This window comes from Corythoichthys intestinalis, chromosome 16, assembly GCF_030265065.1.
Source record: "Corythoichthys intestinalis isolate RoL2023-P3 chromosome 16, ASM3026506v1, whole genome shotgun sequence".
NCBI lineage: Eukaryota > Metazoa > Chordata > Actinopteri > Syngnathiformes > Syngnathidae > Corythoichthys > Corythoichthys intestinalis.
This window is the reverse complement of record NC_080410.1, coordinates 23,283,200-23,299,207: the sequence shown is the minus strand read 5'-3', so window position 1 is coordinate 23,299,207 and position 16,008 is coordinate 23,283,200. Positions and strand designations below refer to the sequence as shown.

Sequence of the window (16,008 nt, the reverse complement as noted above, 5' to 3'; positions counted from 1 at the left end):
ATTCAATTGTTTGCTTCATTTCATTAGTAAGGCAATTGAGAAAAGTTTCTCATTGATACTGCTGAACCATCTACTGACAATTTGGGGTAAATTCATTTTAATGTTGTGTTTCAATGTCAGATGGAAGGGATTCACTTGTTAACGTGTCAGATATGAAATCCGATCAGTTTGCAAATCCTTCCACATTAAACTTTTTTTTTTTTTGGGGTGAAATAGTGGCATTTTAACCAGATCATGTTCCAGTGGTAATATTTAAAGAACTTGAGAAAGGTTTATGCAATAATCCTAAGTGTATCAAGTTTGTTTTATTTGATCAAATCATTGATAATATTCTGTGGCTCTTGAAAGAAATCACATTGCTTAAATTGACTGGCAAGATGTTGGCAGTTTCCTGAAATGGTTGATAGATGGGTAAATATATTTCTTTATCCTCCTCCATATTAGAAAAGACACAAGGGTAATATCCCTAATTACAAGTCTTGTTAAAACATTTTAAGAAAAAAACTTTATTCAAATATTGTGACTCTTTGTTGCCAGGATGGTCCTAGTAGCAGTCCAACATACTCAAGACACCCCGTTCAAGATTGTTTATTTGCCCAAATACTTGAACTACAAGAACATCATAACACCCTCTGCTATAGAAAACATCAAGTTTTTTTTTTTTTTTTTTTCAAATTATCAGCAGTACAAATTTGTAAAGCTTTTTTTTTTCCTCCAACAGCTCTCCCTGACAAGGAAAACAAAACAACCAAGAGACAGATAGGAGGGGGGAAAAACACTCCATACAAAATTAAAAGTATTTACAAGAATACACAGTTTTCACCCTCCCTTTTGATGTTGCTTCAGTCACAAATCAACATCTCAACAAAATATAACTAATGTCAGTCATGGTGTGGGTGTGTCATTACCAAGCAAAAGATCCAATATATACATTCAAGATGTAGTCTGTGTCATCCACTCGACTAAGTGCAGATTTTAGGGGAGGTTACCAGCATCAAACACTATTATTATAATGAGCCAATTAAAATAAATGTATATATATTTTAAATTAAGCACAGGTGGGTACATTGTGAGCACAGCACAAACAAACTTTGTTTGGACAAAAAATGAACCTCAAATAAAATGTGCAGGGCCTCTTTAAAAAAATTCCACCTCATGAATTACTTTAAAAATGTAACAGATTTCATGGAAATGGGTATTTGCAAAGAGTGATGTCTAGACACACAATGTGATGTGAATATGGCACTCCGTTTCAAAAAGTACAATGGCGCCCAATCGATTCAGAATTGATCAAGGAAGAAAAACTGTTAAGAAATAAAATGAGGGCTGAAAACGTGTGTGCACTGCAGCATTTTAAACGACGTTCCAGCAACACTACCAACAAAACACATTCGGCATGGCTTCTTGAATTTTTTTTTAATATATGAAAAAAATACCACCTCTTTGAGAACTCAACGGGATAAAATCAAAAGCAGAGGAAGAGGAAAAAAGTATAGACAAGGAAACATTCTTAAGAGTGCAATTTTTCCAGTACAAAGACCCTTGCGTCCTTCCTGCTCCTCTGCCTGCTTAAAGTGTCCCACCCAGTCGTCGTGTTCTTTGGCTGTAATAAGCCTGGCTCGTCCCTGCGGAACAATCAAATAAAATGGGTAACATTGTTTTAAAACTTTAAAAATAATAATTAAAAAAAAAACAACAACAACAAAAAAAAACGAAGCTTCAATTCAGAACATCGCCAAACCAGTGGGATGCGGGCCCAACTAAAAACTCGCCGAGGGACTACAAGGGAACAAAAAAAAGTTGTCGTGTGACACTGAGGAGGCGTGGGCATGGGTTTGCACAGTGCCAGAGCTTTCCCCTCCTAGAACCCCTGTGGCTCAGCTTAGTCTGTCCTGTTGTCACGGCGGTCCCGCCTCCTCTCGAAGTTGCCAGCGCCCTTCAGTCTGAGTCAGAGTCTGAGGAGTCGCCCGAGTTGGACTCGCTGCTGCTGTCTTCAGACTTGTTCTCCTTGTCATCCACCTCATCATCATCGTCGTCGTCATCGTCATCATCTTCGTCATCATCTTCGTCATCATCGTCATCGTCCTTCTTCAACACATATAAAAGCAAATATTTTATTCAAATATCAACACAAAACATTAGATGTCAGTATTTTTTTTCCCCAGTTAAAATCAAATTATTTGGGCTTCAGATAAAACGAGTAATCTGAGAGAAGAGGACAAAAGTAGTGCTGCAGCTACAGTGCCTTGCAAAAGTATTCGGCCCCCTTGAATCTTGCAACCTTTCGCCACATTTCAGGCTTCAAACATAAAGATATGAAATTTTATTTTTTTGTCAAGAATCAACAACAAGTGGGACACAATCGTGAAGTGGAACAACATTTATTGGATAATTTAAACTTTTTTAACAAATAAAAAACTGAAAATTGGGGCGTGCAATATTATTCGGCCCCTTTACTTTCAGTGCAGCAAACTCACTCCAGAAGTTCAGTGAGGATCTCTGAATGATCCAATGTTGTCCTAAATGACCGATGATGATGAATAGAATCCACCTGTGTGTAATCAAGTCTCCGTATAAATGCACCTGCTCTGTGATAGTCTCAGGGTTCTGTTTAAAGTGCAGAGAGCATTATGAAAACCAAGGAACACACCAGGCAGGTCCGAGATACTGTTGTGGAGAAGTTTAAAGCCGGATTTGGATACAAAAAGATTTCCAAAGCTTTAAACATCTCAAGGAGCACTGTGCAAGCCATCATATTGAAATGGAAGGAGCATCAGACCACTGCAAATCTACCAAGACCCGGCCGTCCTTCCAAACCTTCTTCTCAAACAAGGAGAAAACTGATCAGAGATGCAGCCAAGAGGCCCATGATCACTCTGGATGAACTGCAGAGATCTACAGCTGAGGTGGGAGCGTCTGTCCATAGGACAACAATCAGTCGTACACTGCACAAATCTGGCCTTTATGGAAGAGTGGCAAGAAGAAAGCCATTTCTCAAAGATATCCATAAAAAGTCTCGTTTAAAGTTTGCCACAAGCCACCTGGGAGACACACCAAACATGTGGAAGAAGGTGCTCTGGTCAGATGAAACCAAAATTGAACTTTTTGGCCACAATGCAAAACAATATGTTTGGCGTAAAAGCAACAGAGCTCATCACCCTGAACACACCATCCCCACTGTCAAACATGGTGGTGGCAGCATCATGGTTTGGGCCTGCTTTTCTTCAGCAGGGACAGGGAAGAGGGTTAAAATTGACGGGAAGATGGATGCAGCCAAATACAGGAACATTCTGGAAGAAAACCTGTTGGTATGTGCACAAGACCTGAGACTGGGACGGAGATTTATCTTCCAACAGGACAAAGATCCAAAACATAAAGCCAAATCTACAATGGAATGGTTCAAAAATAAACGTATCCAGGTGTTAGAATGGCCAAGTCAAAGTCCAGACCTGAATCCAATCGAGAATCTGTGGAAAGAGCTGAAGACTGCTGTTCACAAACACTCTCCATCCAACGTCACTGAGCTCGAGCTGTTTTGCAAGGAAGAATGGGCAAGAATGTCAGTCTCTCGATGTGCAAAACTGATAGAAACATACCCCAAGCGACTTGCAGCTGTAATTGGAGCAAAAGGTGGCGCTACAAAGTATTAACGCAAGGGGGCCGAATAATATTGCACGCCCCACTTTTCAGTTTTTTATTTGTTAAAAAAGTTTAAATTATCCTATAAATTTTGTTCCACTTCACGATTGTGTCCCACTTGTTGTTGATTCTTGACAAAAAATTAAAATTTTATATCTTTATGTTTGAAGCCTGAAATTTGGCGAAAGGCTGCAAGGTTCAAGGGGGCCGAATACTTTTGCAAGGCACTGTAAATATTAATAATTTAGGGAGGTTAGCATTTATATCTTTAGTCCTTTCAACACAATGATCAACTTACTGTGGTAACAAAACTTACGTCATCGTCGTCATCATCATCGTCGTCGTCGTCATCACTGGAGGACGCTCCTTCAGAGGAAGCCCTTTCCTTTTCATTGTCGTCGTCATCGTCGTCCTCCTCTTCCTCAGTGTCCTATACGAGGTGACACGGGGAGGTAATTATTGTTTGCTGATGGACCATTCCAGTTGTAAATAATTTTTTAACAGAAAGTCCTGCCACATTTTTAAAGCCATTTTCAGATAAAAATACTGCAGCATTAAAGCAGAAATGGGAAGTAATTTCATAACATGCCAAATAGGGTCACAATTAAAGTAATTAAACATTGTCCAACAAATAAAGCATGAAAAAATAATTTATTTGTTGTATATTTGACAAAATAATCGCGTTTCCGAAGTTCGAGCCTGAAAGGGGACGAACCCGGAAGTGATACGTCACACCGGGAACAGCGATGACAGCTCCATTCATACGGCCGCCATACAAAGCCCTTCAAACAATGATTCAAACAGCGATATAAGCGATAGATCGAGCGCAAGGGAGGAGAAGAGATCCAAGTTTTTGAAGAGTTGGAGGAAGAAGAGGCGGTTGGAATTTTATGTTGGACCTAACATGTATTAGCCAGACGCTAATCAGGATGCAAACAATGTGCCTAGACTACCTGACATGGAATGGATACAAGACCCATCGAGATTACAAGATTGGTAAAATATAGGCTGTTATTATTTTCATGATTTGAAGATGCAGGCATTTGCACATAATTCTGTGTTTTTGTCTATCTGATGACATTGTTAAAAAAAAAGTAATAATCTGACTTCATGTTCATTTTGTCAGATCCGGCAGCTCTCGTGCATATAAAATAATAATATAAAAACGTTGGGGGAAAAGAAGGAGATGAGTCATTGATGGCTTTCTCCACTTTATTGTGGCAACAATAAGAAAACAAAATAATAGCGGACTGCCGCCACATTCGACCGCGAAGTTTTGCTTCTCGCTGATCTCCTCCTCGCCTCCTACTACTCCAGCGTCTCTTAAACGGATCGTGCATAGTGTCTTGTTATGAGCTTTTTGTTTACAAATGTATCGAACACACGACGTGCTGACAACTTTGTTTCTTTATTAACCATGGAGCTAACAGTACGAACACAGCTTGGGGCTCTCGGCAGGAAGTGGTGTCTAATGGCGTGAGGAGATGTAGTTTTTTCACACAAGCGAACAGATTACAAAGCACCACTTCAGTGTTGTCCCAAGACTACATTTCCCATGATTCACTGCGTGACCTGCGCGCTCGCTGATTCGCTGCCAGACATTAAAACCAACACACTTGTTGTCGTCACCTGTCGGCGGCTCTCGTACGTAAAACACAAACTAGAAGGCTATCAAGCGATCACCATGAAAGAAACGCCGAACCGTACAAATGCAATGCAATGCTTGAAGCATGAAGGTGGAAATACATAATACAAATAAATGTGCACAAACTCACCGGCGGTGTGTGTCTCTTACGGCAACGTGACCGTGAATTACCGCAACGCTGACCCGCTTATATGCACATCCACACCCCTTTCCCAATTGACAGTGGATTAACCCTTTTGGACAAGATCGTAGATGACGCACAATTTAAACACGCTTAACCTAGCGAACGCAACAACAACTATGATCGGGGATTGCCACGAGTTAACTTTCGGCTAACGTCGCTAGCTTACACTGTTCAATCCACAACAGTTGGCAGCTCTGCTTTGACAAAGTCATCAGTCATCTATCCAAAAATCACACTTACTTTTTGGCAAATCCTTGATCATAAGCAGACCGGTTAAGGAAGCAGGCATCTTCAAAGTGTTTGCAGCAGAGAATACTACTTGATGATGGCGTGAAATTCATTCGCTTCATGCAAACGAAAGATGTCCATTTACATGCCCTGCTATCCTTTGGCCACTCATACATCTTTTCGTTTGAGTGAGAACAAAACATCGCCACACACCGCCGTGGCATCTTACCGAGGAGCAATGCAACAAACAATACTGTTCTATGGCGGACTTCCCTCGCACTTCCCCCGTGTGACGTAATTTCCAAAGATTGCCGAAGAAAAGCATTTTCGTTGTCAAGGGCGTCGCTATGGGTTAAACAAAGAATCTGGAAGGGTTGCGTTAAAAAAAATAATGAAAATATGCTTATAATTGTTTAGCCATTGATATTATTCAAAAACATGGTTGGCCAACCTTAGTTCACATTTCCGCTTTAATGTGTGATGAAATCTACACGAAATTTGCTTTTTTAGACAAAGGGCATTGTGGTGGAACGGACAGCTGGCTTCTATTCAGACAAGCAGAGTAACTCGAAAGTAAGTTTGCTAAACTTATTTCGAATCTTACAGATTTCTTGATCTTTGCCTTGGGGCCTCCTGGTTTTGCTGGGGATTTTCTCTTCTGAAAGATCAACAAGACATATTTAAATAAAAAGCCACAGTGAAATAAAATACTGATCTTCATTTCCCATTACGTTTAAAAATTCCAAACTCACCTGAGAGTTGTACTCTTTATAGGAGTTCCTGACTTGAGAAGGTAAACCCTGAGACCGGGAATAATGTGTTAAAAGATTTTTTTTTTTTTAAAGCAGAAGCAGCAACAGCATGCGATAATGTGTTTAGAGCACTCACAGCAAGCCACTGTTCCAGCAGCACTTTGTACTGCCTCTGCATCTCCTCGGCAATCTTTTTGTAGCGGTCCTTGTCCTTTGGAGGCAGCCTCTGCCAGCGGCTGCCTATCTCAGTCATCCTCTCTTTCATGGGCAAGTGGTTGAGCTCACCGTTGGAGAGCATCTCCTGAGAAAACTTCTGGTACCCATTTCTGTAGCAAAACAGGATGTCAGCTGAAGCAAATGGTAGCTCAAGCAGCAAATTGTGATTCCAACTCACGAAGGCGGCTTTTTGGGTTCACCCTCAAACTTCATTTTCTTCCCTGAGGCCACAGCTGTGGCGACAGGTGAACGCATTTCGCAAAGGTCTCGCTGTGGGCAATAGACAAATCACCTGTTGGTAGGCTGTCACCACAACAGATGCTAGCAGCAGGTTAAGGGCAGCGCACTGCTATCCCACCTCGTATCTTTTCTGGTCCTCTGCCGCCTTTTTGATCCACATGATCTTTTCTTTCTTTTCCATACTGCTCCAGGTAGCCTCCATTGCCTTCTGAGCCTTGGGACGGTCATTCTGTAATGCAGGAGCAATCTCATAATGAGCACTGAATTAGCATTGAAAAGGTAGCCATTCTAGCACTAACTGACAGTGGTGAAATGTAACGAAGTAAAAGTACATTTTTGTGTAACTGTACTTGAGTACAAAAATGAATTGGTAATTTTAACTTTTACTTCAATACATTTTACAGCACGTACCTGTACTTTTTACTCCACTACTTTTCAAATTGTCGCCTGCGTTACACATTACTTTCGTTTGTTTACTTTTTTCTCATTGCGAATTGAGTTTCATTTTCAGCAACAGGCAGCAACACAGGCGCAAGCATGATTAGGCAGGTGAACAAGATATTGACATATAAAAAACACCACACTCTTGTACAGTAGGTGGCGGTATGCACCTGATAGTTGCTTGCAATCCGACATTAAGCTACATATTGGAGTTTTTGAGCTCGTTATGCTTCTGTTAGCAGTGCAGTCAATTTATTGCTTGTTTTTTCCCCCGTTCTGCAGTTTTAAGTATAACTGAGCAGTCAATGAATTTTATGGTTCTTTATTTGAATATGAATGTGTGTGTGTGTGTGTGCGTGTGTGGAGACGTTGGAGACATAAAATAAATGCCAGAAGTGATCATGAGGAGTTTGAAATTTCTACATGTCACTCCAAGAGTCACAGGTAAGGTAGGTAAACAGAAGGATTTAATAAAGCCAAGCATTTACTACTACAGTACTTTATTCTTGTTCAAAAATTATATGGGGGGAGAGTTATGTTTAAAACTGATAATAATTACGGCGTTTGAAGTGCTTAAAAACCATTTATCTATATACATTTTTTAAATCACTTTGGGGGAAAAAGTGAGAAAAAAGCATGTCTTATATGTACCTCTTTCCAATGCTAAAGCTGAATTAAAAAAAAATAAATTAAAAAGACAATTGGGGGGGGGGGGGGGGGTGCACTACTTTGCGGTTTTACACTTATCGCGGCGGGTTCTGGTCCCCATTAACCGCAAAAAACGAGGGATCACTGTACACTGTGGTGATGGTGAGTCATCCAGCTATTCAAGTCATCTAGTGAAAATTTATTAATATATTTTTTATATCGGAATATAATATTGCAATATATCGCAACCCCCCAAAAAATCGCAACAATAGTTTTTTTCCAAAATCATTCAGGCCTACTTCACATTGTATGAACAAATTTACAATTCAGATACAAAGTAAGTGTCCGCCTACCTTAAATCTTGCCAGGTAGTCTCCAATAACGCTCTGCTGCCAAATGTCCTGCGCTGTCTTAGGCGGGTCGGGCAGACTGCGGTCCTCTTTCTTTTCTGACTCGGCCTTCAAAACAGCCTCCAATCGTTTGTACTTCTCCTACATTCAGAACGAGGCCCTTACGTCAGGTCACATAATTGAAAGAAATCCCTTTTATCATTTTTTTTGCTGCATCCTACCTTCTTCTTGTCAGGTAGCTCGTTCCACATGCGCGCCAGCAGCCGTGTTAGCTCACTGTCGGAGAGATCTGGACGCTCTTGGTGGAGCTTTGGACGCTTCTCCTCGGAGAAGATGAATATCGCCGAGATGGGTCGCTTGGGTTTCTCTGGATTGGCCTGCATATTAAGAGGGAAAAAATCAGATGTGGTCACTGCCGTTAAGCACACAGGGAGGAAACAATCCATGACTTCCTTGATCTCGGCACCTTAGCTTTGGAGTTCTTCTTTTTGGACGCAGGGCTGTTAGCCACGGTACCTCTCTTGAATCCCACCTTTTCCTCACCTAGAACTCTCTGCTGCTCTTCCTCGGGCAAACCCTGAGGAAAACAAACAAATTGACAGCCGTCATGTCGGTTCAAAAGCACAACGACACTGGCCTTCTGCCGTATGTACATAAGGAAAACCCCAAACAATGCCTGAGATGATAACTACAGCGCCATTTAATGGAATGTTTAAGGATGGATGATGGCTGTTATCTATGTTATTTGTTGCCAAAGTATTAAAAGGAACTTACGCTAAGGAATCTGTTCATTTCAATTTCATACTCCTTCTTCCTCTGTGGAGATAATTAAAAGACACTTTTAGAGCCAAGTCAAGGGATATGATCCACTGTAATCCCAAGCGGCCATTTTTTTGTCACCTGCTCGCAGCGTTTCTGGTAGGCGTCCTTCTCATTCTGCTTCAGCAACTTCCAGCGCTGGCTGCACATCACCATGCGCTCGGTGCTGGGTACGTCCTTCATGCTGGACATAAGCTCAGCACAGAACATGGAGTAACCATTCCTGGGGAAAAATGGAAAAAAAAGTATGAGTATCCTCTTTCTGTAATGCAGGTGAACAGTAACGGACGGGATAGGCGACGGTGACTAACGGCGGAGGTTTGTCGGGCCGCCCATCAGATTTGTCTTTCAGGTGCCTCTCGGCTTTGGTCAGTGTGGACTTGACAATATCCCCCTGTGTTAGATTCATCTCAGGGTGTTGCTGGATGTACTCGCGCATCGTTTCCTGAAAAAAAAAAAAAAAATTAAAAAAAAAAAACAACCAAAAAAAAAAAAACTGTCACAATTGCAATTGGTTGGGGATGTGCCCAACTCAAAGAAAGGTTGTGGTGCTAGATTATAAGGAAACTGAATCACTATTTACTCACAGCAAATACCCAAATAACTTGGGACTTGTTCCCTTAAGAATTTTGCATCAAATCCACCTGATAAAAACTAGTCTGTCTTTATAGGGCTCTCCTGCATGTTTTTTGCATCTGATATGGTAGTACTTTTGGCAAAGTATTCTTTTTTTTTTTAATTTATTGTTCTTTTTACTGTAAATGTAAAACAAACAAAAAATAAATGCTGTAAAATTACCAAGTGAGCCCAAACAGGATATTGGAAAATTTGCACAAATTTAATAATCTGCTATGACGGTACTTGAGACAGCACAAGATATGTTACCGATCTAAGACATCGCAAAAGCATCTCCACTTTTGGGCATACTGTGTATGATATGTTGCATCAAGTCTTCCCTCTTACCTCATATTGTTTCTGCTGCTCCAGTGACTTGGCGATCCACTTAAGTCTCTTCTTGTCCGAGAGCTGTGTCCACTGCTTACCTAGGCAATCCTTGATGTCCTTCGTGGTGGCCTGAAGAACCGAAAAAAATCAATGTGCACACCAATGATATAACATGCATGGACAACCAAGAAAAACAACTTACATCCGGGTGGCCTTTTAGGAAGGCCTTTTTTTCATGGTTGTACCACAGCTGTTGGGGAGTTTTGGCCTTTTCGGGAACATTTGAGCCTTTCTTGGTCATGCTCTCCATTAGGTCTGGGTGTTCCTCTCTAAAATACAGTAACACTCTTCGAGTTTGTCCATGGTAAGCGGCAAAATACAAGAGCAAAATAGATTATCTCACCTGAACCTCATCATGCTGTGCACAAATGTTTCTTTGTCTCTCAAGAAGTCATCCACGTATTTTTTCTAAATGAAAAAATGAACTTCAGAATCTAGTTTTCTCCCAACCAAAACACCTCCAAACATAACCTTTTTCTTGTCCGGCAGCTCACGGTACTTCTTGGACAAGATCTTGGTCAGATCTAAGTTGCTCATTTCTGGATGCAATTTTGCATACTTTGCCCTCTTCTCCATGAAGAAGCGGAAGTAAGGCGTTAGAGGCTTCTTGGGGAAATCCGGATGTTTCTGTCACATCAATAGGAAGAAGAGGTTTTTCAGTAATATCAAAGTTGGACTAGAATGCACCACTTTGGATGCAGCGTTTTTTTTTTTTTGGACTGATTACAAGAGTGTTGCCTTCTTGCCACATCTTCTCATCTAAATTACCAAAATCATTTGAACTCATCACTTTTTTTGTGAGCGCTGTGCTCAAGTATTGACCATAGCGTTTCCTCGTTAAATCCACCAACTTTGGAGCAATTAGATCAGTATTCACATCTTTTCTTTTATGGTGAAAATTGCATTAGCCTTATTTTTTTATGTTTTATGTTCTATGCTAAGGCTGACAGTTTTTTGCCCTCTCACATTTGTATTTTTCTGTAGATGTAGGCTTGTATCTTGCTGTGAACAAATGTGCATGCTAATTACAAACACAATAAACAATCCTTTTTAGTTCACCTTTATTTTCTTGCCTTTATAAGGATTCTTGATGTAGTCCTGAGCATCAAATATCAGCTCTGTGAGGGTCCGGAATTTACGAATCTGTTTTGAAGTCAGACAAAACCAAACGCAATGAGTGGCACAAATTATTTTTTCTAAATTACTGAACAAACCCCAGTGGTATTACCTCTTTGGAGACCTCCTGCCACTTTAGCTTGCACATCTCGGCTGTGTAGGAATTGAAGGCGACCTTCTGCCAGTCCAGGTGGGACTCGGATGTTTTGTACTTGGTCAGGTCCTTTTGCGGCAGCGCCAACTTCATGGCCTCCAACAACTGGAGTAGGTCATCCTGCGCCCACACTATAGTGCAAAGTTAAATATATTTAGACTATATATCATCATTGCAATCAATACAGTTGGCAATTTCAAATAGTATTACAGTGGAGACGAGCACTACCTTGGTGTTGGGATGTTGCCTCCATACCTCCATTCATTTGTTGGTAATCCTTTTCTAAATCTGGGAAAAATAGTGCCTCAAATTACAATATAACCACAACCTTTTACTGTAGTAAGTACACTCGATTGACCATTTGCGAATTCAGCTAGTCACAATTTTCTTCTCTTACTTTGTCATATCTGTGTAGTTTTATGCTTTTTCCTGTAACTTGAAATGTTCCAGGTGCGTAGGAAGTACTAGGATCATGGGGTTTGAGCAACTTAAAAACAACAATGTTGATTTAAGATTAGTGGTGCAATGATTAATCGCTTAACTCGAGTATTCAATTAGAAAAAAATATTCAAATTAAATTTTGTTGCTTCGAGTATTCGTTTAAAATGGCGTTGTAATGGTTTATTTTGAAAGTGTTTGCATTTAGTTTTATTGATGAGGGTGGATACACTACCCTCTGGTCTGCCTCTTTTCACATGGCTGAATCCAACCGCTCCCTGTTAAGATCAACATTAGCTAAGTTTTTGTTTGAGGTAATGTTTTTTAATGCATTCACAATTTAGTTTATAGGTATATTTAGCCGTTTTTTGTCAAGAGCATTGTAAAAAAAAAACGTAAGCATTTTATAGCATTTAAGCTAGCGGAGTTTTTTTTTGCAAGTTAGCCAATTGTTCTTTTGTTGTACACAGATGTTCATTAATATATATATATATATATACATATATACACACACTGTTTGAGGCTCAGCTCAGGTATTTTAATTTTTCATGTTCCTTATCAGATTACTCGAATTAACTGGTCCATCGATTAATTGGCTACTAAAATATTCGATAGCTGCAGCCCTATTTAAGATAACATTATATAACCTTCACTTGTATCATACATAATGCTGAGCTGCAGCCGATTTTACATCAGGGCCTATGGAAAAATGCACCAGTCTACTTCCTATTTAGTGTCTTAATAACCAGCACTTAATGTAAGCGAGAGAGAAAGAGGGATGTTAAACTTCTTAAAACGATGCTGAAAAAGGCAGCAGTAGCAGCAGTTCATCGCCCTAAGTAAAGAGTCGCTCTCGATGAGGATATCAATATATTACTGGGTCAAAAAGGCGATAAATGGATAATAGCAAAGTAGTAATGCATTTTTTTATGGTTGCAAAGTGATGGCATCCCAAAAAAATAATAGAATCTATAAGAAATTTATTTTTCAGGGCAACAAAATGACATTAGAGTATTTTTTCTTTCTGAAATACAATTATGTTAATAACGAATGAGACATGTTTTTGTTGTTTTGTTTTTGTTGTTTTGTTATAACGTATTTTGTTACTGACTTGATCGGATGACCGGAACCCCATAACTCGTTTTGAAACAATCGAAGCTGGAATGCAATGTGAATAGACATTCCACCGCGAGAATTGAATAGGAAATGCCCGTCGACATAATGGCTTATATTCATTACGCCGCCCCTTAAACGTTTACGCTCAGCGTTGAGGACACACACACACAGGCGATGGCTTGTGACTGCTCCCAATCTCAAATAACACCGCGGAGGGCTAACAAGTAGCAACGATTTAGCTCTACCTCCCCGTCGAGCTACTTTTCCACTACGCGGAATTTTGCTTTCTTTCCCCTCCCTCCCTTTAAATCGTTATCTCTACAGGCAGCGACCATTTTCTTCGTCTGTGCCTGTTCTCTAATGGAGGATTTTCGAGTTGGGCATCCGAGGGCTTTGGGGTGGATCCACAAAGGAAGGAAGGGAGTGGACGGGAGAGGAGCTGGAGGCGACCAGCTGACCACGGGGGATCTGCTTTCGCTTTCCGACGAAGGTGCCACAATGGCGGCTATCACTGCGCCACAGGAGCCTCATCACCCACGGATCTCGCTCCGCCGCCCCAAGACTCAAACTTGACAAAGCCGAAAGAACGGCAAAGCTTTCTCGTTGAAAAATGTGTGATTGGATTTTTGTGATGTGGCATACAGTTTTGTGTGTGATTTCATTCGAGGAAAGACAGTTAAACCACGGTACATTCTTCAGTGAGGCGTAGCCGAGTTGCGATTCCATGATGGCGGATGCTCCGTGCTCGTCGTATCCTTCATGGCTCCAGCTAGCCAGTTAGCTTGACAAGCACAAGTCGGGGGTCGAACCAACAATGCCGAAACTTTCAACCGGGCCATCGTTTTACAAAAAGAAAACAACACGACCTTTCGAACCATTGACCACCGTGACGAACTAAATGTTAACAACAATGAATTTAAAACAATTTTCAAGGCGATTTACCAAAGTATTAAACGCCAACGTTTTCCGGAGAATCGAATTTCCTTATAAAATTCGTTATTAGTGTCCAGCTAATCGTGACCCAGTGTCGAAAATCACATACACCGAACACGGCTTTTAAACAGTTTAGGCGTAGCATTAAATCCTATAAAGTATTTCAACACATGGGTTAGCTGTGTACGACCGTGGTAGTGGCGAGGCTGGAGAAGCCACAAAGATGAACGACAAAGGAAAAAAATAAAAGCTACTATAAAGCTGAATATTTTCAACTGTATAAATCCTTGTAAAATCGATCTATACACAGCAGTGTTTTGATATGTATTAGTAAAAGAAGGGACTGGGGCAACGTTGGCGACCGTGAAGGTTCCGTGGCGCCACAAACAAGCTCCGACGTCCGCCATGCTTCCGAGCAAACCTACCGTGACAAGGTCCAAATGGCGGCCCGGGGAAAGAAGAAGAAATATACCGAGGCCCACAGCTGAACTCGGTACGCCACGGAGCTGCTTTTATTCGAGCTAAACTACAACGACTAAGAAGGCGGGTTCACCGAAGAGCTTGGTTGTCGGTAGTCCGGGCTTGTCGGGGAGCGAGAGGGCGGCGAGATATTAAACTAAGATCCCTGATGGCTAACCGTGAGGGGCGGCTGGCTGTTCTGCCAACTGCCGCATGGAGGTCTCGGCGATAAAAGAACCGCGATGCCTCACGAAACCCCAAAATATAACAATACCAGGCGAGGGGATATGTCCGAAATGTCTCCTAGAGTACAATTTTAACAATAAGTAGTTACCTCCGGGCCTCGTGTCTTACGAGTCTCTTTCGCCGCAGAGGACAAGAAATACGGCTATGGCCGACCTCGTCTGTCCCCTTCCAACCGTCGTTGGTTAAGTACAAAGGGGAGGCCGTCGACCGAGCCGCGTTTTTCACACGTATAAAAATGCAATATTTGCAGTCAAATTAGCGAATTTAAGTAATTCGTTTGAGTGGCGCAATCGCATCCCGTTTCGAACCGAGCGGAGGGCGGCTCGGCTTGGGCTTACCTAGCTGCTTCTCGGCGTCGCTGTGGAGGAAGAAGGGGAGGGTTGAACGATCGCCAGTACTGCGCCGTCGGTCCTCGGCTCCAGTCCCCGCAGAGATGATTCTTCCCCCGCCTCCATCGCACTCGCCGTCTCCCTCCAGTCAACGCGCAGCAAGCTACCCACTCCCCACCCAACCGTTTCGCGACGCCGAGACGTCTTCCATGTTGTCGGACCGACGCCACCGCCGTCGTTTCCGTCAGCCGCCATGGCAATTTTACATCTGGAGGGGGCGACCGACCGACCCGAACCGAACCCCGGCCATCATGTCCGCTCTGCTCCGCTGCCGTTGTTTCTAACATTTTGATCGGACAACCATAACGACTTCCAACACCGGAAAGTTAGCATCTTTTGGCTGACCTTACATTTCGAGCCGTGTATGTTTCGGCATGTTTATATAGGCCTTGTTTGATTTTAAATGAAAAAGTTTTATTTTTTTATCCTAACAACTGCTTTTTCACTAAATGTCAGTGCCTTTGCACGATACTAATGCTCGTTTTGTGAACTGTCGGTAGCTGTTTGACAGCTTCATATTAAATCAGCATGTTTTTTTTCTTTCCTTTTTCGAACTCCACCTTGTGTGTTTGTGGGCGGAACCCCGGGCCGTCCAATCGCGGTAGCCCGGTGAGAAAAACAAACGGCTCCCAGGCTTCTCGGCCTTTTTCAACAACGACGCGTTCACTTGCTGTCGGTTATGTTTGCATAATTGCTAACATACGATTTATAAATGTGTATTATACAGTTTTATTTATTTTATTATTATTTTTTTAAAATAAAATATTTGACATAACGCCTGAACTCACCTGTATGACTCCCCACACAAAGTATAATTTCGTTTTTTTCCACTGTTGTCAAAAATAAAATATTTGACATTATGCCTGAACTCACCTGTATGAATCGCCACACAAAGAATAATTTCGTTTTTTTTCTCCCACTGTTGTCAAAAACACGATCATGAACACTAAAGTGTAATGATTGAAAATGCTTTAATCTACTTTTTTAAGT

At 41.4% G+C, this 16,008-nt stretch overlaps 1 protein-coding gene across 4 annotated transcripts; it reads right to left on the bottom strand.

Annotated features, from left to right (window-relative positions):
• Positions 1-374: 374 nt before the first annotated feature.
• Positions 375-15,164, bottom strand: ubtf (upstream binding transcription factor). 4 transcript variants are annotated; one of them, XM_057861625.1, is made up of 21 exons: positions 14,968-15,164; positions 11,666-11,725; positions 11,396-11,568; positions 11,227-11,310; positions 10,639-10,794; positions 10,511-10,575; positions 10,310-10,436; positions 10,126-10,236; positions 9,474-9,607; positions 9,244-9,385; positions 9,118-9,159; positions 8,810-8,920; positions 8,565-8,720; positions 8,347-8,484; positions 7,023-7,133; positions 6,843-6,934; positions 6,585-6,774; positions 6,449-6,496; positions 6,301-6,354; positions 3,956-4,069; positions 375-2,085 (listed from the first exon to the last, which is right to left on the bottom strand). In XM_057861625.1, the coding sequence occupies exons 2-21, from the start codon at positions 11,700-11,702 to the stop codon at positions 1,939-1,941; spliced, it is 2,232 nt and encodes a 743-aa protein (XP_057717608.1). In that variant the 5' UTR covers positions 11,703-11,725; positions 14,968-15,164; the 3' UTR covers positions 375-1,938. The 4 variants fall into 4 exon arrangements, with proteins under 4 accessions (XP_057717608.1, XP_057717607.1, XP_057717606.1 ...); XM_057861624.1 differs by lacking the exon at positions 14,968-15,164 and adding an exon at positions 14,718-14,884 and having other exon boundaries at positions 377-2,088; XM_057861623.1 differs by lacking the exon at positions 14,968-15,164 and adding an exon at positions 14,350-14,630 and having other exon boundaries at positions 377-2,088.
• Between the last annotated feature and the right edge of the window lie 844 nt (positions 15,165-16,008).

Excerpts from the sequence above, each read along its gene's own strand:
- ubtf (XM_057861622.1), bottom strand. The coding sequence starts at position 11,702 with ATGAATGGAGGTATGGAGGCAACATCCCAACACCAAG. Across the intron at positions 11,569-11,665 it reads GGCAACATCCCAACACCAAG|TGTGGGCGCAGGATGACCTA; the intron begins GTAGTGCTCGTC and ends TTTGCACTATAG. Across the intron at positions 6,935-7,022 it reads AGGACCAGAAAAGATACGAG|CGAGACCTTTGCGAAATGCG; the intron begins GTGGGATAGCAG and ends TATTGCCCACAG.